General features: G+C 37.7%; 1 protein-coding gene across 1 annotated transcript in view; it reads right to left on the bottom strand.

Moving 5' to 3' along the window:
* Positions 1 to 2,085: 2,085 nt before the first annotated feature.
* Positions 2,086 to 23,694, bottom strand: part of LOC106873892 (adenosine deaminase 2) — a 57,360-nt gene continuing 35,751 nt past the window's right edge. Inside the window, exons 7-10 of the mRNA XM_089355359.1 lie at positions 21,905 to 22,062; positions 15,999 to 16,201; positions 4,735 to 4,888; positions 2,086 to 3,814 (exon numbers count right to left, since the gene is read on the bottom strand). Of these exons, the coding sequence (XP_089211485.1) occupies positions 3,773 to 3,814; positions 4,735 to 4,888; positions 15,999 to 16,201; positions 21,905 to 22,062 (557 nt within the window). The 3' untranslated portion in view covers positions 2,086 to 3,772. The remainder of the gene's footprint in view (positions 3,815 to 4,734; positions 4,889 to 15,998; positions 16,202 to 21,904; positions 22,063 to 23,694) is intronic.

The raw sequence follows: 23,694 nt of genomic DNA, 5'->3' as shown, positions 1-23,694 counted from the left end.
TCTCAAAAATAACCTGCAGTTGTTTCCTTCAAACTTTCTACATGCTCGAAATGTACATACATCAAGGTATATTTGTAGAAAATTTCACGAAAAAATATTCATTTTTCTGGAAGTTAAGAGGAATTTAAGTGGAATTTCCGAAAACTGTCCCCCACCCCCTCCCAAAACACTTTCACCGAAAATTTTTGTATATTCGGAATCTACATAATAAATAATATATGCATAGAAAATTTCATTAAAAAATATTCATTTTTCTGAAAGTTATGACCTTCCAAGATATTAAGATGACAATCTTCATCCAGAAAATTGCGAATTTTCTCCACCAGTTCTGATATTCTGACATCTCTCTCTCTCTCTCTCTCTCTCTCTCTCTCTCTCTCTCTCTCTCTCTCTCTTTCTCTCTCTCCTACACCTCTCATCATATTTCATTTCCTCTCTACCGTCCTTAAACCTCTTGTGCCATCAAAAATACTAACCCTTAAGTAGTCTGGAGAATTTCATAAATTTCTGCAGTTTTTGTCCAGTTTAACACAGAACTTTATTGCATAGCGAGCTTCCAAACGTCCCGACTGCATTCAGCAAACTAGTCAGCTGTGAGAAGCAGTGTTTAATAGGGTGTATCCAAAGTGCTATTACAGCTGCCTCCTTCAATCTGGAATAACACATGTCGGCAGATCAGCTTATTAGATGTAAAGTAATGATACGGTAAAATTAATGATTTATTAAAATTTGTTGTAACTAAAAATGTCTTGAAACGCCTGGAACGCACCTCGTATATACACGCTCATATATAAGTGATGGGCTTCTTTCCGTTTGCTCTTACTAGACCTACTACACACAAGGTTTTAGTATGTCGAGGGCAGTGATTCAAGGTACTACGCAGTGGGATTGGATCCAAAAGCGCGTGGTTTTAAAGCGAACTTCTTAACTTAACAACCAAGTCAGTATACTTATGAGTATGTATGTATGTATGTATGTATGTATGTGACTAAGCTATTCGGCTCACGATTGTAAGGTCGTGAGTTCGATTCCCGGCGGCGCTTTATGTCTTTGAGCAAGGCACTTTATTTCTCGTTGTTCCAGTCCACTCAGCAAGCAAAAATGAGTTGTACCTGTAATTCAAAAAGGACAGCCTTGCCATAATTTGTGTCATACTGAATCTCTCTGAGAACTGCGTTAAGGGTACACATGTTTGTGGATTGCTCAGTCACTTGTACTTTAATTTCACGAGTAGGCCCGGTTGATTGTATTAGCTGAAACACTCGTCGTCGTAACCGACGGAGAGCTAGGCTATGTATGTATGTATGTATGTATGTATGTATGTATGTATGTATGTATGTATGCATGTGTGTGTGTGTGTTTATGTGTATGGGTTTGTATGTATGTATGTATGTATGTATGTATGTGTATGTTTGTATGTATGTGTATATGTACATATATAAATAGTACAGGACAGAATATAACGTGAAATAATTTACTTATAACATATTTACACGTGTTTCAGTGACAGTTACATCCTGATTATGTAAAATCAATTTTGTGTTATTTTTAAAAAAAATTTAGCTTTTCCTTCAAGACACTCTTTATCCTTACTCTATGACCATCATAGCATAAACACCTATAACATTGAGTTATCCGCATAATAACACCATTCTTCACTCCTACCATCGGCATGTATTTTGGAGTGCAATAGAATTGCTGGATTTCTAGCTCATTGATTATATGCCGCGCCTTTAATAACACACACACTTACATATACACATACATGCATGCTTACGAATAATACACATACACGTACATATACACATACGCGCGCGCTCATGGATTTCTAGCGGTTTGCGACGTGGCTGTACTTGTTTGACCGACTGAGCTATCTACTTACTGAAATAATGTGGATGTGGCGGAGTATTCCTCTGACACGTGTACTCTTAACAACAAGCAAGACAAGATTGACTTCTAAATTACTGGTACAATCCATCCGATGGTCTTCCGAACAGTTTCCGTCTACTTGACTTAACTCACAAAAATTGGTTTGGCTCGAGACCATGTGCAACACGTAGTAGATATACTCCAAAAATCCTTAAGTATTTTAAAAACATTTTATTTTCTGGTAAAAACTTAATGTGATTAATTGATAATCAGTCGAGAGATAAATTGGTACGTTTTTTTTTTCTGTTCTAAGAATTCTTGTACGGTTGTTTAATTGATTGGTTTACAAACTGATCGATTTGGTTAGCTGATTTATTGGCTTGTTTAACTAATTGTTTTACTAACCGATCGGTTCACCGGCTTGTTGGTTAATTGGTTCGTTCCCTGATTGATCGATTGACACTTGATTGGCTTACTGATTGATCGATTTATCGGTTTGCTGTCTAATTGATTAGTTTACTGGTTGATCGATATATCGGCTCATTGGTTAATTGATTGGCTTACAGATTGATCTATATATCGGCTTATTGGTTGGTTGCTGCCTATGGAATTGGTCATGGTCTGTATCACTACAAATTAGTCAAAATAATAGTTCCAAGAATATCGATGTTTGACAACTTTACAGCAACCAAACTTATAGATATTTTGTGAAGTGATATCTGATATTTTGATCCCTTAATTTTCAACAGAGAATTGAAGACGAAAGCGTTGTTAACCTTGTAAAACTTGTCACTACTGATCTTATCGATTATCTTCGAAGTCTTCTTTATTTCAGTTGTTGCCGGACTGTTTGGTTTGTTAGTTGGTTGGTCGTATGGTTAACTGCTTAATGTGTTGCTTTAGCGATATCTGGAACGGCTAGTTGGTTGGTTGGTTGCTTACTTGGTCGATGTGTTTAACGGTTTCGTTGATTGGTTGGCTGGGGGCATGGATGTTTGATTAGTATATTGATTGGTACATATTTTGGTAGGTTATCTGGTTTGTTCGCACATAGGTTTGCTGGTTGGTACATTGGCTGGTTGATTGGCTGGTTAGTTCATTGACTATGACACGTGTTGGATGGTTCATCGGATGATACAGTTGTTTGGTTGATTGTCTGTTTCTTTTGTTGGTTAGTTGGTTGATTGGTCGGCTGTTTGGCTGGTTGGTTGATTGGCTGGATGGGTGATTGATTGGTTGGTTGGTCAGTTGGTGGGTTGGTTGATTGGTTGGTTGGTCGTTTGGTGGGTTAGTTGATTGGTTGGTTGGTCGTTTGGTGGGTTGGTTGATTGGTTGGTTGGGTGCTATATAGGTTGGTAGTTGATTGGTTAGTTGATCGGTTGGCTGCTTAGTTCGTTCACTGGTACATATTTTGATTGTTTGTCTGATTAGTTCATTAAATATTATATTTGTTGGCTGGTTACGCAGTGCTTATGCATTGATTAGTTGGTCGGTTGATTGGTTCGTTCATTGATTAGTAGATATTTTTGTTGTTTCATTGGATGTTACATTCGTTGGTTGGTTGGTTGGCATGTACATTGGTTGATTGATGGATTGATCCATTGGTTGGTTGGTCAGTCAATTCGTTGACTGCCACATACTTTGTTTGGTTGACCGGTTGATTGGTTGGTACATTGATTGATTGGTTCCCTAGTTAGTTCGTTGGCTGGTAATATTTTGATTGGATATTTGATTATATCATAGGTTCAGACATAAGCCGGTTGAATGGTGGTCGGTTAGTTTGTTGATTGGTTAATTAGTTGGCTTTTTAACTCATTGGCTAGTTGATCCGCTAATTCGATGACTGGTTCATATACTGGTTTGTTGATTGGTCGGTTGTTTAGCTCACTGACAGATACATATATTACTTATCGAATCGTTCACTGAATACGTTTCTGAACGAGTCCTGGACAATTAGAAAACATATATGTAAATTAATCATTGGGTTGATGATAGCATATTACTTTGTTACATAAACACAAAGACTCGCATTTACTGGAGTTCAGCAGTTGTATAATTTATTAAATTCGGAAGAGAGAACGAATGGGGTTTGACATTAGATCGAAAAGACATTTTCACCGACACTACCAATTCTGGAAATTTGTTGTCATTGATAATTAACGTATTGAATATATATTAGAAGTTTGTTGGCACTCCGTCGCTTACGATGTCGAGGGTTCCAGTTGATGCGATCAACGGAACAGCCTGCTCGTGAAATTAACGTGCAAGTGGCTGAGTGCTTCACAGACACGTGTACCCTTAACGTAGTTCTCGGGGATATTCAGCGTGACACAGTGTGACAAGGCTGACCCTTTGAATTACAGGCACAACAAAAACAGGAAGTAAGAGTGAGAGAAAGTTGTGGTGAAAGAGAACAGCAGGGTTCGCCACCATCCCCTGCCGGAGCCTCGTGGAGCTTTAGGTGTTTTCGCTCAATAAACACTCACAACGCCTGGTCTGGGAATCGAAACCACGATCCTATGATCGGGAGTCCGTTGCCCTAACCACTGAGCCATTGCGCCTCCACATATTAGAAGTTATACAAACGCAAAAAAAGTGAGACTATGAGAGGGATGAGAAAAAAGAAGGAATAAGAGAGGGGAAAGAAGGAGAGGCAGGAAAAGAAGAGAGGGTAGAGAGATGGGAGTGAGGGTAGAGAGAAGGGAGAGGAAGGAGAGAGAGGGAAAAGACGAGGAGAGGGAAGAGAAAGATGGTAGCGATGGGTAGAGAGGGAAGAGAAAGAGAGAGAGAGGGGAAAAGAGAGAGAAAGGGGAAGAGAGAGAGAGAGAGAGAGAGAGAGAGATTTAAAACATTCTCATAGAATACCTGATTCACATTGTCGAAAAAACTTTCTTCTGTGATCGTACTTCGTTTTTTACTCACTTCCAGGTAATAAACACCCAGAGAGATGAAATTGTTCCATCGTTGTTCCCAGTCCGCCAGAGCATTTGATCGTTCACCGTCTGGAAGGGAACTAAATCTAAAAAGACCCAAGTATAATAGTATTAATGAGGCCCTGCTGGGGTACCTCTTTGAAAGGTTTTGCTTGAACAAATCAACCCCAGTATTTTTTTTTTAAAGACTCGTATTTATTCTACTCTTTTGCCGAACCGCTAGATGACGGAGACATAAACAAACCGACACCGATTGTCAAGCGGTGGTGCGGGACAGACACAAAGACACATACATAAGCATGCATACATGCATGCATACCCCCACACACACACACATCACGCGCACGCACACGCGCATGTACACGCCCACGCATGTACACGCCCCCTACATACACACACACACACACACACACACGACACGACGGACTTCCACGCAGTTTCCGTCTATAATAGAAGGCACTTTGTCAAAGCGTCGCGCAGTGGGACTGAACCCATAGCCACGTGGTTGCAAAGCAAGCTTCTTAACCACACAACCGCGCCTGTTATAATATATCGATTTTTATATAATATATTGATAGTGATTATAATATACTCTTTTTACTCTTTTACTTGTTTCAGTCATTTGATTGCGGCCATGCTGGAGCACCGCCTTTAGTCGAGCAAATCGACCCCAGGACTTATTTTTGTAAGCCTAGTACTTATTCTATCGGTCTCTTTTTGCCGAACCGCTAAGTTACGGGGACGTAAACACATCAGCAACAGTTGTCAAGCGATGGTGGGAGGACAAACACATGACACACATTCATACATATATATATATATATATATATATATATATATATATATATATATATATATATATATATATATACGTCGGGCTTCCTTCAGTTTCCGTCTACCAAATCCACTCACAAGGCTTTGGTCGGCCCGAGGCTATAGTAGAAGACACTTGCCCAAGGTGCCACGCAGTGGGACTGAACTCGGCACCATGGGATTGGAAAGCAAAATTTTTATTACAAAGCTACGACTGCGCCTATGTATTCGTTGGCTGCATAACATTTGCAGTCTGACCATCTGTCACTCTCCTTTTACCCTCTATTCGTATTCACTCTTATACTTACCTTCTTGTACCTTAAGAGTACACACTGACGCCCTATCACCTTATCTCTACCATCTTTTCTCTCTTTGCAGCTGGAGTAGCCCATCTTTCCCTTCTCCAGCAAGACAACTGTTCTTTATCCGTTATTATCCCCCCCCCCCCAATGCCGGACACAAAACCACCTGCTTTAATACTACAGCCCCACTCATTTGAGGTGCCGTGTCTTGCGAGTTACTAGGTGACCGCTTAAGTTCCAGTACAACGTAAAAAAAAAAAAAAAAGGCATCAGTACACTCTGTAAATTTGGCTTTGGGAAGGGCATTCAACTGTAGAAATCATGTCGAAACAGACATCGGAGCACTTGTAGTTCTCTGGTTCATTAGAACTGTGCAACCCATGCCAGCATGGATGAGAGATGTTAGATTATTATTATTATTATTATTATTATTATTATTATTATTCAGTAGTTTTATTTTTATAACGTGCTTTCACTTCACTACCGAGCGCAGCTCTGTGCGCCTTGGGTATGTGCTGTGGTTTGCTGTGGTGCTCTTATGTTTACTGTATTGAAAGTGTTTTGCGTAGGATGTGTGCAGTACCCAGTAGTGCAATTTTCTGTATGTTATATATATTTGTAAGTCCTGCTATTTTTGTTATGTATTTGTCTGAATATTTTTTTATTATACCTAAGGCACCTACTATGATAGGAATTGTTTCTGTTTTTAGATTCCACATTCGAGTTATCTCTATTTCCAGGTCTTTGTATTTTGAAAGTTTTTCCATTTCTTTTAGAGAAACGTTGTCATCTGCTGGTATTGATACATCAATTAGAAAGCATTTTTTTTCTTCATGATCTTTGACAACTATATCTGGTCTATTTGCCTTAATTTCTGTGTGTATTGGCATATCCCAGAGTATGGTTGCTTTCTCGTTTTCTGTGACCTTTTCTGGCGTGTGTTTATACCATCTTTTTTCTGTTGTTATTCCATAATGTTGGCATAGCTTCCAGTGTATATAGGTCCCAGCTCTGTCGTGTCTGTGGATATATTCCTTCTTAGCCAGGACTGGGCAGCCAGAGATAATATGATTTATTGTTTCTTGTCGATCTCCACATATTCTACAGTTTATTATTATTATTATTATTAACAATACATGGCTATGATGCTCCCCCCCCCCCCCTTACTTCTGCTCGGGATCAGAGATGCACATATCATCGGCCACTAAGGTCAAGCAACTGATAAGCAAATCTGTGATATTGAGCAGAATATTTGCTGTAGCCCATCTTTTATATCAAGACAAAACATGCATATGATAACACTTCCAATCAGTTGAGATCAAAAACCACGAGAGCCCCTGCCTGGTACGGCATCAGGGTATATATAATTATAATTATAATAATAATAATAATAATAATAATAATAATAATAATAATAATTATTATTATTATTATTATTATTATTATTATTATTATTATTATTATTATTATTATTATTATTAAGGTGGTGACCTAGCAGAATCATAAGCACGTTGGACGAAATACTTAGAAGTATTTCACCCGTCACTGCATTCTGAGTTCAAATTTCACCGAGATCGACTTTGCCTTTCATCCTTTTGGGATCGATAAAATAACTACTAGTTGAACACTGGGGTCGATGTAATCGACTCATCCGCTCTTCAAAAATTGCTGCCCTTGTGGAAAAATTTGAAACCATTGCACTGGTTTACAGAGATATTGAGGCAAACATAAAAATAGTTGTTCTAGCCTAATCTTTGGGTGCCGATTTCAGATACGAAATAAGTTTTCACTCATCTCATCTAGTTTTTGAGATATACACCATTATGATTTTGCGACAATTCATGTAACCATATCTATGATCAATCTTTTTTTTTTGTTTTCCAGATTTTTGTGATACATATGATACACATCTCTACAATGGCTCCAGACACTTCAAAATACCGAGGATGCATCAACAGGGCAAATTCATTCTGCTACGTGTGGGTTGATTTCACAACTGTTGGACAGCGCCGAACAATTACTTCCCTCCTGAGAACTGCTTACTTTCATTATTTTGACTGTAAAATTGGAGATCAGGACAAATCCTGGACCCCACACATCTGTTACAAACCCTGCTACAATGGACTAACTGCATGGTTTAACGGCAAGAAAGCAGCCTTCAACTTTGCTGTCTGGAGAGAGTCACGAAGCCATGCAGATGATTGTTATTTTTATCTAACAAATATAACAAGTTTCATTACTTCTAGAAAAAAGATCAAATATCCCAACCTTCCCTCAGCTATGAGACCCGTTTCCCACTCAGATGATCTCCTTGTCCCTAAACCCCAGAAAATAAAGATCTTCTTCCTTCATCCCATGAAGGAATGCCTCCAGGGAAAGATTCTGCTAAGATGATCTCTTCTGAAGACTATGTCTGTTTATTCAGGAGGAACAAGTGGCAATGATCCCCACTGGATCACGCAGGAAGACCTGAATAACCATGCCTGCGATCTGTACCTATCTAAGCAGCATTCGGAGCTCCTGGCATCCCGAATTAAGCAATGGAACCTAGTCAAGGTAAATGTAAGGATCACCAGTTTCAGGACACGGAACCAAGACTTTGCTTCATTTTTCGACATGGAAAACAGGTGCTACTGCACAAATGTCTCTGGCTCGTTCATCTTCCTTGGTTTCCCACACAATCCCTCAGACTGGCATCTTTTCATAGACTCTTCCGAGTGAAGTCTGAAGGCTGTGCTCTTGCACAATGGGAATAAATACTCCAGCATTCCCATTGCCTACTCAGTCCATCTGAAGGAGTCATATGACAATATGGAGCTCCTTCTAGAAGCTGTCAAGTACAACCAGTACCAGTGGAGTCTCTGCGAGGACTTCAAGGTCATTGGGCTCCTTATGAGTATGCAAGCGGGCTTCACAAAATACTGTTGCTTTCTCTGTCTCTGGGAACAGTCGGGCTGTGTCCGAGCACAACAAGCAAAAGGACTAGGGATCTAGGAGTACTTTCGTACCCGGTGAACACAGTGTCCAAGAAAATCTTCTGGTGGACATGAACGAGGTGATTCTTCCTCCTTCATATCAATTTTGGTTTAATGAAGAATTTCGTGAAGGCCATGGACAAAAATGGTGCTGCCTTTCAACATTTGTGCACTCTGTTCCCAGCTCTAAGTTCTGCTAAGCTCAAGGAGGGCATCTTCGTCGGACCACAGATCCGAGAGGTGCTGAAGGATAAGGACTTTGAGGAGCTTCTTACCTTAAAGAAACTGAGAGCATGGAAGCATTTTAGTCAGTCTGCCATGGCTTCTTTGGTAACACACGGCTACTAGATTACCAAGAGTGTATCGAGAAGTTGTTACAGTCTTATGAGGATATGGGATGCCGAATATCACTCGAAATTCACTTTCTCCACTCCCACTTCAACTTCTTCCCTCCGAAGCTCGGAACAGTGGGTGATGAAATTGGTGAAAGGTTCCACCAAAAGATTACTAGAATGGAAAGCAACTACCGAGGCACGTGGAACCCCAGCATGATGGGGAACTTTTGCTGGATGCTCTTGCATGACATCCCGGAGGCAAAGTACACAAGATCATCAAACAAAAAAAAAAATCTCACTTCTTATTGTCTGCTGTACTATGATTTGTGTGTATTGTATTATACAAGTAATTTAGTTCCCTCAATGTTCTGTACCTATGCTGTTTTTTTTCTTCTATAATATACCTTTACAACAGATGAAGTAAACACATTATATTTTGAATTTACATGCAGTATAATTAAAATGGGATATGTGAAAGCAAAAAAAAAAAAAACTAGAGGGGATGGAACAAAACTGTTCAGAAAGTTGAATTCACCAAATCAAAATTAGTAAAAAAACAGCACCTATTCACATCCTTACCTCAGAGTAAAAGAAAATTTTCGTAAACCAGTGTTATTATTATTATTATTATTATTATTATTATTATTATTATTATTATTATTATTATTATTATCATTATCATTATTATTATTATTATTATTATTATTATTATTATTATTATTATTATTATTATTATTATAGTGAAAGAAATCGTCATACATATATACATATATGCATGCATGTATGCATGCATAGATACATACATATATCATCATTATCATCGTTTAATATCTGCTTTCCATGCTAGCATGGGTTGGACGGTTTGACTGAGGACTGGTAAACCAGAAGGCTGCACCAGGCCCCAATCTGATCTGACAATATTTCTGCAGCTGGATGCCCTTCCTAACGCCAACCACTCCGAGAGTGTAGTAGGTGCTTTTTTTTACGTGCCACCGGCATAGGAGCCAATTAGGCGGCACCGGCATTGACCAGGTTCGGATGGTGCTTTTTACGTGCCACCAGCATGGGGAACCAGTCAGGCGGGACTGGCATCAACCCATGCTTGAATGGTGCTTATTAATGTGCCATCAGCACAGGTGCCAGTCAGGCGACACTGGCATCGACCATGTTCGGATGGTGCTTTTTACATCCCACCAGAATGTAAAATGTTTCTTATTCTTTACTTAAACAAAATTTATAGCTTGTCCTATACTTTTACATGTGTAATAACTTGTCCTGTACTTTTCAAGGTTTGTAATCTAAAGAATTATGACTTTTCATGCTCGCATTTTTCCATGTACTCCAGGATTTTTCCAGGCATTGCTGTTATAAGATAATTAATAATATGTCAATTAATAATTTAAGATTTTACCTTATAAAATACTGAAAGATAATATTTCAATTTTTCCATTTAAGTGATGATAATATTTCATTTTTTTTCATGCTTAATTTAAATATATGTTTTGATTGAATCATTTGATATTATCCATCCACACCAAATTAATGGCAGGGATTTTTACCATGTTGTTGGTTGCACCATGGTTCACCAAAAGTTACAAACAACAAGACCCCAAAACCATCAGTTACCAGGCTCACCTTAAGTAACCTAGTTTTGCAATATTAGGTCACAGGAATTCATTAAAAAAAAAAAAAAATTTCCAATGATTCCGGGATTGGGGAACGGACCCCAACACCTCATTTTTTCCGAACCAAAATAAGGGATTTGCAGCATATAAGGAGGTCAGGGTACTTGATTCCATGCAGAAAATCATTTTTTTTTACTTAGTGAAAATCGTGTGGGTGTTAATACAGAAATTTATCATAATGTTGTTATTTAGCCTCAAATAAACCCTGATACTGCAAACGTATCATCAAAGACATTCCAGCCTTCATCAAACCGTCGTTTTAGGGATAATCTAGGACATTACATACAATGGGCGTGTGATTTAGGTAGGGGGATACATTGGCTGCTATTTTTAGCGTGTCGAGCGACCAGGTAGAGGCCCTTTCTTTGGTTCGATTGCGTGATGAAATTTTTTTTGCACATACATGTAAGATGTATATATATCATCAGCAGAAGTTAGAGAGTAAGTTAAAAGCTGAGAGTTTCGTGTATTGACACTTAAACTCGAATTTGTCCATCGTCACTCTGTAACTTCTGACGAAATAACTTCTAAAATACAAAATTTTGTCAAACATCTTTAGAGTAAACCCTGTTCTATGTGACACATTCTACCAGTATCGGAAGTTTGAAAGTGTTTAGTTAAAAAAAGATTAATTAAATAATCTGTACATCTAACTGAATAGATCCGAAATAGATGAAAGGCAAAGTTGACCTCGGCGGAATTTGAACTCAGAACGTGAAGGCAGACGAAATACAGCTTCTAAAATACAAAATTTTGTCAAAAACGTTAAGAATAAACCTGTTCTATATGACACATTCTAACAGTATCGGACGTTTGAAAGTGTTTAGTTAAAAAAATTAACTAAATAATATGTACGTCAAAGTCGATCTCCGCGAAATTTGATCTCAAAACATAATGACAGATAAAATAGCGATAAGTATTTCGCCTGGTGCGAAAACATTTCTGCTACCGTACTGCCTTCGATGGGAAGCATTCGTTTTAGAAATATATTCTTTATTCTTATTACTTGAGCGTTACTTTTTACTTCTTTACTTTCTGACATTAAATTTCGTAACATTTTACCTCATAACTGTTTTTCTACTGATTTTTGTTCAATGCGACTAACGATCCTGAATTCCTCATGTATTTTTCTGTCATTTAAGCCTAAGAAAAGAATACTTTTAATTTAAAATTAAAAAAATATTATGTTAATTGAAGATGAATATCTGCCTTGCTGTTTACTTGAGGTTTGACATTTGGAGTAACTTTTTTTCTACTGAACCAAATCTCAAACTATTTATGCCAAAGTGTAGCTGAGGAGGTGTCCTCTTTAAAACTATTAACAGTTTGCAGTTTAGCGGTAACATGTTGTCGAAAAACAGGTCTACAATCTTTCTGACGGACGCCAGTGCCAGCAGTTTAGGAATAAGCCCCGTGAATGCTGGGCTGGCGTGCTTTGTTTGCACATCGCTGCGACGACTGGCCATTGGCACTGCTACTAGAAGATTACATGTGTTTCCCACGATAAGAGCCGGCCCTGATCCTCCCCTCAAACTGAATGGCATGCGCTGGATGTTTCCTCTTGATATGCGACTTTAAGTTGTAGAGGCTCACAGTTTATCCCTTGATGGTGGACTCCTTGGACTGGCACATGACGAACCGGAAGTACAGGATTTTGGCGTTCCTCATATACCTTAATGTAAGGACAAAGTAGTCCTCCAGGTGGGGGCCACAGTTTCTGAGACTCTTGGCTCTCAACCTGAGCGACCTCTGCCTCACCCATAGCCGTTGCAGACGCAACAGACACTTCATCGTCAGGCCGAACAAAAACGTCTTCATCTTCCATAATGATAAGCGATAATTTGATACGCAGTTAGCGTACATACATACATACATACACACATAAATACATACATACATACATACATACATACATACATGCACACATACATTCATACTCGCATATACACATACAGACACATACGTACATACACACATACATACATACATACATACATACATACATACATACATATACATATATGTATAAGACATTTAAAATGAAATTAGGTAAAAATGAATTGACAAATAAGTGAAAAATAAAATAAAATAAAATAAATAAATAATAAATATTCAGCTTGGTGGATGAATGAGGAAAAGAAAACGCAGGAAGTGTGTAGATAAAGAAATATGTAAATATTGTGTGCATGTAGTACACACGCACACACACACAGACACACACACACACGCACACACACACACACATATACACGTACATATATGTCTGTATATAGGCATATGCGTCTGTGTATATATAACGTATATACGTGTACGAATATGTGTGTATATATATATATATATATATATACACACGTATATCTATATCTATCTACCTACCTATCTATCTATCTATCTATCTGTCTGTCTGTCTGTCTGTCTGTCTGTCTGTCTGTCTGTCTGTCTGTCTGTCTGCCTGTCTGCCTGTCTGTCTGTCTGTCTGTCTGTCTGTCTGTCTATATATCTATCTATATGTGTGTGTATTACATAGACACTGCTACAATTAGCTATATATATGCTCCTTACACTTCTCTACCTGTATCGCCTCTCTTCCACCTACCCCTTTTCTCTTCTTTGCTCTACTTCTTTCGTTCTCCTTGCTCTCCCCGTCTTACTCTCCCCTATTTTTTTCATTTTTTCGTTCATATTTTCCCTTTTCTCTCTTTCCATATTTTCTTTCTCTCTGTTTTTCTCTCTCCCTACCTCTCTCACCCTCCCTCTCCCTATGTGTGTGTGTGTGTGTATGTGTGTGTACATCTATCTATCTATCTATCTATCTATCTATCTATCTATCTATCTATCTATCTATCTAACTAACTATCTTTCCACCTACATTGTGTTTATGTGTATGTATATATAATATATATGTATCAGTGCGGATATGTATGCATTCACGAATGTATATATGTCTGTGTATAAGAATATGCATACATATGTGTATGCGAGTGTGTGTGTGTGTACAATGCTGGAGTACACAAACGCTCACATACAGATAACCTTAATGTTTCAACTGCACTTACTTCACGAATATGTTTTTAATGGAAACGAACCAGTGTCATAAAAAAAGCAACGGTAAAAAGGAAATTATGCATATTACTTCCTCACAAATAATTAAATAGATTCTAACAAATACACAAAAGTACTATTTTTGGAACTAAGCCAAATAAATGTATTCATTTTGATGAATATAATTGCATATTGCTCTCCCCCTCCGTTACAGCTTATCACTTCTGACATATAACTGCGTAAATTTTATCACGTGGTTCAAACAGTTGAGATTCGCAAATACTTTCGTGATAGGGTATCAGCAGCCATTTTGGAATCCGTGAAATCATAGTTAGTGTTCATTTGAAAAGGTATCAACATCACAACACTTTTCATCCGCTAAAACTATAGAAGAATTTTTTTATCCTTTCATCAAAAAGAAATTAGTTGTTTCCTTTTCTGCTGTCTATGCGTCTCTCTCCAACACTTCCTACCGCTGGCCATAATTATGCATTCAAACAGAAGCTCATTTTTTGATGTCATCCAACCAGCGCCTTCTCCCCTCCTTATTTCCTAGTCACTCTAAGACGTGTGTACTGAAGTTCTAGGCTCTGTAAACATGCCCAAAATACTGAAACTTTCTCTTCCTGATGGTTGTAAAAAAATTTCTTTCTGTTCTCATTTCCTCAAGTATTGTCTGGAACTCCCATCTTGTCCAGAATATTGATCTGTTGGAAGCTATCCAGAGACTTGCAACCAGACGAATACCTTCTGCCAGTCACCACATCTTGAATGTATTGTTTCTCTGAGCATCGACATACTAAAGCGTCTAGCAGCTGAATAAACTGGTTACGTTGGTTGTTAGCTGTGAGAACGTTGCATCCTTCGAAAGTTCCTCCATCATCATCTGGTCAAACTTGCTCGGACATAATGTCTTTCTAATTTCTAATTTACTAATTTCTCTCTATGGTCACAGGTCCTATAGACGATTGCAGCGCCAGTCAAACTGACGGGTCTCCCAGACCAAGTAATTTGTTCTGCAAAGTGGGAAGAAATTCAAAGACAAAGTATTTTGTCTCTTGCATTCCATTCCCTACTACAATCGTGTATTCCAATGATAGGGTGGCTTGCGAGTGCTATGCCTTACTAAAGGGCAACCTATGATCTTGTTGCCTTTTGGTAAGGCTTATTGAGTATTCACAGCTAATCTGTGTATCTACAAGCCATTTTCCAGTTCGCAAACTGGGGACCCGATGCATGAAAGTTATCCTCACCACACCATGAAAAATTCCATGCTTCCCGAAATTCACCAACACTGTTGACGTGCCTATGCACACTTTCCTCATTACGACACTTTTACTGTTCATTGTTCGGTCTTTTTGTGTTCTATTCTGTGTTTTGTACTTCTTGCTCTAAGTTTACAGAGTTTAGAAATCATCACGCAGATCTCAGTTTAAATTTTTATTTCCGAAAATTATTTGAGCAGTGGTAATATAGTTTGAAGTGGCAGGGTGGGGAGCTGGAAGAAACGTTAGCGCACCGGACGAAATGTTTAGGGGTATTTCGTCTGCTGTTACGTTCTGAGTTCAAATTCCACCGAGGTAAACTTTGCCTTTCATCCTTTCGGGTCGATTAAATAAGTACCAGTTACGCACTGGGGACGATGTAATCGACTTAATCCCATTGTCTGTCCTTGTTTGTCCCCTCTATGTTTAGCCCCCTGTGGGCAATAAAGAAATAAATATACTTCGAAGTGGCTGTGTGGATAATGATTTAAGCCATTCACTTGAAGTGTAGTAAGTTCGATATAGGCTGCAGGTGTGTTGGGACAGGGAACCTTATTTTTCGCTATTTCGTTCATCTTTGTAACCTTACTTTGTAAAGGTTAGCGTTCTAAACAGAGAGAGATGTTCTTTTTCTTATGTGTATTACACTCTCCATATCAAAATAACAACTCTCTTAAGATTTCTATGATTCATTAAGTGATAAACATAGTACAAACACACAAAGAAAGAGAGAAAGAAAGAACGAAAGAAGCAAACAAACTAATAAACAGAAGACTTACTTGATGGAGTTGATTGCAAGTTGCTTTAGGACTCGAATATCCGCTTTCCTGGAAACCATCGCCATAAAAGTTAAATAAAAGTCGTAAGACAATCCAGATGCCTCCCAGACAGCTGGGTCGTCACTAGTGATGACCACCGTGAAATTATTTGCAAATAAATAACTCGCTGGGTGGTTCCTCAGATCACGCACCAAACCTAATAACTAACAAGAAGACAAAATAAAATAAACACAAATTTGTACATACATACATACACACACACACACACACACACACGCACACACACACACACACACACACACACACATACACACACACACACACACACATACACACACACACACATAGCCGTCTAAGAATTCGTAAGTCAGGAAAAATGCTCTCGTATATTTGTCAGTTGAGTGGGTATATTAATTGAAGTGTATAGTATTATATATCCATTACAGACGGTCTTACCGATCGGTTTTGCACTAAGGGTTTAACGGAGTATTAGGTAACAGTCCAATTATGGAACCCTGCACTTTTCAGAGAAGGCACTCTGAAAAACGCAGGATTGCATAATTGGACTGCTACCTAACACTCCGTTGAACCCTTAGTGCGAAACCGATTGGTAAGACCGTCTGTAATGGATATATAATACTGTACACAACGAAAAATACAACTTTCGAAATTGGTAACTAAGAATCGATATTTTGTTGCAAATTAGAGTTAAAAGAAAGGTAGATAAAAAACTTTAATTTTTTTGTTTTAGGTTCTGCAATGCAACTGACAATTTTAAGAAGCGCTATTTTTGGTCGAATTTTGGATTTCATAGATTATAAGTCATTATATTACATAGTAGAATGCAAAACAGTAAATATAGTATTCTTAAGAGGTTGCATACTAAGTTTCAATAGAATTGATTAATATCTTAAGGTTCCGCATTAACTATAAAGAGAACGGGAATGTGAATGTCTCTCCAGTGCCGCTGCAATGGCCGTTGCGTGTGGATGTAAGTCGTACGTGTGTGAAGTTTTCTGCTTTGTACCTTGACTTTAGGCCAGTGTATTAATGATCGTGTTAAATTTAGTGTTGTTTACATTTAGTGATGGTTCATAAGTCAATAATACGTTATGATATTGAATGCCCGATATTTGGTACTCCATGTTAACTTAGCGAAAGGGTTTTGCCAACTTACAAGGACGTACTAAGATGTGTTTTATTTGAACGAAAAAAAAAAGAAAAGCATGTAATTAAGAAAGATCCTTCAATTAAACAAATTGTCAAGATTGTAGATAATTCTTCTTTGGCAAAAGCATTCAATCCTTGTGTTACGACTGAATTAGTTAAACCGAAAATCTTAAACTTTTATCTAAAGTACCAAGCATTACTAAAATCTGTGAAAAATAGAAAAAGTGTGCAATCGTTTCAAACAAAGTGTAATGTGTTTAAAGACAATACAACAAAAGATTTATTTGACATTTCCTGCTGAAAGTGTAACTCCTTTAAAAACTGCAGTTGTAGTAGAGACAAAAAAGTACCACAGAGAGAACACGATATTTTACAGGATCAACAGACAAATAAAAAAAATGATCATTGGTGGAATAGATCAAGCAGCATCTAAACAGAGCGTTCAGAAGCTGATTAGAAAGAATCGGCCAGATCACAGTCACCCTTCTACGTCAGCAAAGGAATCTGAATTGACAGCGTTTTCATCAAGCAGTAAATCTGGAAATGGATCAGCAGGCGAAGATGAAGATTTTCCAATTCCATTTTCCATGAAACCAAATGACATTAGCAAAAACGTATGTTCAAAAACACCAATAAAACGAACGATATTCCCAGAACTCGCTTCTGCCACATAAACCATAGTCTGCCGTGTATTTTGATGGAAGGAGGGAAACAACCCTCATAAGTGAACAAATGGGAAAAACATTTCATAAAAAGACAATTCAAGAAGAAAACATTTCATTGATAGAACCAGAGTCCCGCTATCTTGGGCATTTTGCTGTTAAAACGGGTTCTGCAAAAGCCATTTCCGATGGTTTGTTGAATTATTTGGAAACTAATGAGATAGTAAGCAATCACATGATAGCTGTAGGTTGCGATTGTACTGCAGTCAATACAGGACCAAAAGGAGATACTATTAGACATTTGGAGGATAAATTGAAGAAGCCACTGCATTGATTTGTGTGTCAGTTCTACGCAAATGAGCTTCCCTTACGCCATCTTATTTACAATCTCGACGGAAAAACTACCTGGCCTCGTGGATTTCTTGGGTCGATTGGTAAAAGACTGGAGCAATGTGAAACACTAAATGATGTGAAATTTAATCAGATTCCAACGGACTTAGCATCAGTAGATAGAAACGATCTCGTCACTGATCAAAAATACCTTCTTGATATCCACCAGTCTATTTCTGAAGGGAAATGATCATCTGAAATGGCATTAAGGAATCCCGGTAAAATAGCGCATTCTCGATGGCTTACAACTGCAAATCGTATGCTACGGTTGTGTGTTACCACCGAGAATCCTTCTAACACGATAAAATTAATTGTTGCTTACGCAATGAAAGTTTATGTGCCAATGTGGTTCACAATTAAACGCAACTCTTCCTCGGAAAATGGGGCTCTAAATGTGTTCAAGACGATTGAGTCTTCGAGAGAAATGGATCAAGCGGTACAAGACATTGTTCACAGGTGATCTAAAGGATTAGGTACGCTAGGTAAGTGTTGTAACGGATTATTAGGGTTCCAAGGTTATAACCGAGGCGGTAGTTATTGAGGCATTGCAGATTCCCGAAATAGCGGATATATAATTGTTAAAGAGGACAACAAACGTTAAGGCAAGGCAAATATCTCAAGGCATATACATCATTATTATTGGAAACAATTCGAAGTCTTACAGCTGTTTCTGGTGGTATCCCAGAGTATGGGATATTCCCTATTTATTTTCCTATTTGTCTCCGATGACGGAATATCCCATATTCTGGGGTTTTGCTTTCAGCTTCGACCTCCTCCTGGCTTGCGAAAGTTATGTCCCACAAATGATTCTGTAAACTACAAAACAAATGGTAGTCTGAAGGAGCAAGGTCGGGAGAATAACGTGGATGAAGAATTGTTTCCCAACCAAGCTCTTCGATCTTCTGTGATGGGATTTTTGAAGTGTGGGGTCGCGCATTGTCCTGATGAAACATTACTCCTTTTCGATTCACTAAAGCGGGTCTTTTTTTCTTCAAAGCTTGGTTCAAACGGTCTAATTGCTGATAGTAGACTTGAGCATTGATTGTTGCATTAGGTGGTAACAATTCAAAGTGAATTACTCCTTAGCAATCCCACCAGATACAGAGAAGAACTTTTTTCCCATGAAGTTCCTTTCCCGGTTGTGGTTGAGCTTCTTCCCTTTTACCAAGCCACTATTTACAACGTCTAACATTTCGATAGAGGATCCATTTTTCATCACCAGTCACAAGTCTATCCAAAAAAAGTGAAGTGAGTTCGCGAGAATGGAGAGAAGAGCAGATGTCAACTCGGGATCTGAGGTTGCTTTCGGACAATTCATGAGGCACCCATTTTCCAAGTTTAGGAACCTTTCCAAGTTGTTGAAGATGACGATGAACAGTTGTATGGTTTGAATTAAGCTTTATTGCCACTTCTTCAACTGATAATGCAGGATTTTCTTCAAGTAATGCCTCAAGGAGCTTATCATCAAACTCAGCTGGACGTCCTGTTCGATCTTCAAGGCTGAAATCTCCACTTCTGAATTTTGCAAACCATCTTCTGCAAGTTCTTTCATTCAAGCACTCTTTCCCATAAATTGAGTGTATGTTTCGAGTTGCTTCGGCTACAGAGTTTCATTTCTTGTACCCATAAAGCATTATGTGCCATAAATGCTCTTTGGATACTTCCATGTTAAAAAGGGTTTTAATCAAAGAAAATTTAATTCCATTAGTCTGCAAAATAATATTTAATTAGTTTAAATGTACACAAATGCATAAAAATAGTTTTTAATTCTATTAGACATTCTAAAATACTATTAAATTCCATTCAATTTTAAAAAAGGTAAAATCAGACAGAACTTATGAGATGACCTGATATATATATATATATATATATCTATATATATACACACACATTCATATATACATATATATATACATATATATGTGCAGATGTATATACACATATGTACATGAATACATATATACATGTAAATATATATATATATATATATATATATATATATATATATATATATATATATATATATATATATATATATATATATATATATATATATATATATATATATATACATACATACATAGTACATATATATATATGTATATGCATGTATGTATGCATGTATATATGTGAGATAATAGTTTCAGTATTAATAGTTTCATTATGTATATATTATATACATAGTTAAAGTATTAATAGGGAAGCTATTAAAACTGAAAGTATTATCGCACATTACAATAGAGATATTATTGTTTCACTTTTGATACGTAATACTGAAATAGTTTAAGAAATAAGAGATTACTCCGGGCACGCATTAGGCAAAAAGTTGAACAATCTTTTGGCCCATGGCAGTGCATGGATCCTAAGTAATGCATGTGTAAAATTTGAATGAAATCGGTTGGGTAGTTCTCGCGTTTTAGTGATGCACACATACAGACAGACAGACACACATTCTCGGTTTTATATATATAAATATGTAATACATACATGTATGTATGTATGTATGTATGTATGTATGTATGTATGTATGTATGTATGTATGTGTGTATATATATATATATATATATTCATATATATATATATATATATATATATATATATATATATATATATATATATATATATATATATATATATGTACACTATACCCTCAGGCCGACTAAAGCCTTGTGAGTGGATTTCGTACACGGAAACTGAAAGAAGACTGTCGTATATAAGTGTATGTGTGTGTGTGTGTGTGTTCGTACCCCCACCATCGCTTGACAACAGATTTTGTTGTGTTTAAGTCCCCATAAATTAGCGGTTCGGCAAAAGACAACGAAAGAATAAGTACTAGGCTTACAAAGAATAAATCCTGGGGGTAGATTTCTTCCACTAAAGGCAATGCTCCAGCATAGCCGCAGTTACATGATTGAAACAAGTAAAACAATAAAAAAATACTATACCATTTTAATCCCGAGCAACGCCAGGTATCTTTGCTAGTGTAATATAATATAATTAATAATAATAATATACCAAGGCGGCAAGCTTGCAGAAACGTTAGCATGCCGGGCGAAATGCTTAGCGGTATTTCGTCTGACTTCACGTTCTGAGTTCAAATTCCGCCGAGGTCGACTTTGCCTTTCATCCTTTCGGGGTCGATAAATTAAATACCAGATGTGTACTTGGGTCGATCTAATCGAATGGCCCCCCACTCGGGCTTTGTGCCGAGAGTAGAAATGAACAATAATGATATACCCACTCTATTACCAATGATACGCGTTTCTTTTTCTGTTTCTGATTTATAAAAACTTATAGATCAAATCTCTCTCTCGCTCCTTCTCCCTCTTTCTCTCGCTCCTTCCCCCTCTTTCTCTCGCTCCTTCTCCCTCTCCTTCCCCCTCTCTCTCTCGCTCCTTCCCCCTCTCTCTCTCGCTCCTTCCCCCTCTCTCTCGCTCCTTCCCCCTCTCTCTCTCGCTCCTTCCTCCTCTCTATCTCTAAATACATTCTTGCTAGTCAAAGAGGATATGACCATGGCTATTACACATAATCATTATTTGTGGGGCGCCTTGAAAATAACTATAGATACTGACGTTTATATTAGGAAAATACATTCCACAAATTCATTTTATCTTTACAATGAGAGAATGAAATTCATGTACCACTGACCCCCACCCACCAAAAAATGAAGCACAGGTTACGTACCTGGTTGGATATAGGACAAATTTCAATCGGAAGATTTCGTTCCTGTGCTAATTTTAAAAATTCTGGATGTTTTACTAAGGCATAGCCATGACCTATTCTCTTTGTTCCAAGAAGAATAGCGTCCACAAGATTTTCATCAATAGGTGTTCCTTGATCATCTGAAATCATATAAAAACAACTGAACAACTATCAAACAAAAAACAAAAGCCACAGCTGAAGTTTTCTTTCTGGCTTACTTTTCAAACTGTGGAAATTGAAAAAGCCGACGTTTGATTTCAACATAGGCGTAGGAGTGGCTGTGTGGTAAGTAGCTTGCTTACTAACCACATGGTTCCGGGTTCAGTCCCACTGCGTGGCATCTTGGGCAAGTGTCTTCTACTATAGCCTCGGGCCGACCAAAGCCTTGTGAGTGGATTTGGTTGACGGAAACTGAAAGAAGCCCATCGTATATATGTATATATATATATATATGTGTGTGTGTGTTTGTGTGTCTGTGTTTGTCCCCCTAGCATTGCTTGACAACCGATGCTGGTGTGTTTATGTACCCGTCACTTAGTGGTTCGGCAAAAGAGACCGATAGAATAAGTACTAGGCTTACAAAGAATAAGTCCCGGGGTCGATATGCTCGACTAAAGGCGGTGCTCCAGCATGGCTGCAGTCAAATGACTGAAACAAGTAAAAGAGAGAGTAAGGAGTAAAGAGTATCTGTTAATTGACATCTACAGAAAAACAACATGGACAGAGAATTGTAGTGTCATGACTAAAAGATTTAGTACATTGGTCAGTGTGGAGCCCGGAGTGGGGCAAGACACAGTGAAAGTTATAAGAGGACAGATAGATGTATCACCAATCTCAGCTGGAGGTGATATGTTAATAGCTAGGATATATATATTTTTTGGTGAGCAGGTCATGTTTACCTCCATATGTTAGTAATTACAGAATTCAAAGGAGATAGTAATTCACACAGGTAAAAAGTAAAAACGAATTTAATTAAAACATTGTTAATTAAAAAACGCAATGTTTGAGTTGAATGCGTCGTTGAAGAAGCGTTATAAACGTGTTCTTTCATTAAAGTTCTTTTTGAATTTCATGTGAAGTAGTATGGAAAAAAAATACCGCCGTGGTAAAATTTAAGAGAATATACGTGACCCGACAGAAATGGTTGACAGCAACTTTATATCTTGCTGCAATAAAAATACTTTATGCGTTGAAATGAACAGAACGAGTAAAAATAGCATTTTTGTTATGATTCAATAATGTTTGAAGAAAGAGCAAGAACAGCTTACTCCAGTTATGTTTGCTGAATGAGTAAACAGTTGTGGTTTCTACTTTAATAGTCAATGTCTAGTGAAGGGGTAGCGTCCTCATATTGGTCCAATCAAAGGATAAACTCCAAAACTTCACCTTTTAGGGAAGCACAAAGTTTGTTGTTGATGCAATCAAAATGATTGTCAAAATGATAGAACAGAACATTTGTGAGCTAGATTGAAACTGGGGAGCGAATATTTGATGAGTGGATATTTGCCAATCAAATGTTGAGTTTCTTTTGAACGTCGGATTAGTACCATATCAGATGTAGGTGTGGTAGTTCTGAAGAGGAAGAATAGTCTTTGGGGCATAATTGCTTTCTGTGTGTGAATCTCCAGAAGATTTTTATCGGCGATTGTGAGGTCTAACCTTCGTAGCAAATCTGAGGATTGTAAGTGCGTGACGTCCAAGATTGTGAAGAGAGAGACAGACAATTTGCTGGACAGAAGTGAAATGATTGCATGTTTGTACTGTTGAAGGAG

The sequence above is a fragment of the Octopus bimaculoides genome, chromosome 7 (genome assembly GCF_046866305.1).
Source record: "Octopus bimaculoides isolate indiv1 chromosome 7, ASM4686630v1, whole genome shotgun sequence".
Classification (NCBI taxonomy): Eukaryota; Metazoa; Mollusca; class Cephalopoda; order Octopoda; family Octopodidae; genus Octopus; species Octopus bimaculoides.
This window is presented reverse-complemented; position numbering and strand designations above follow the sequence as displayed.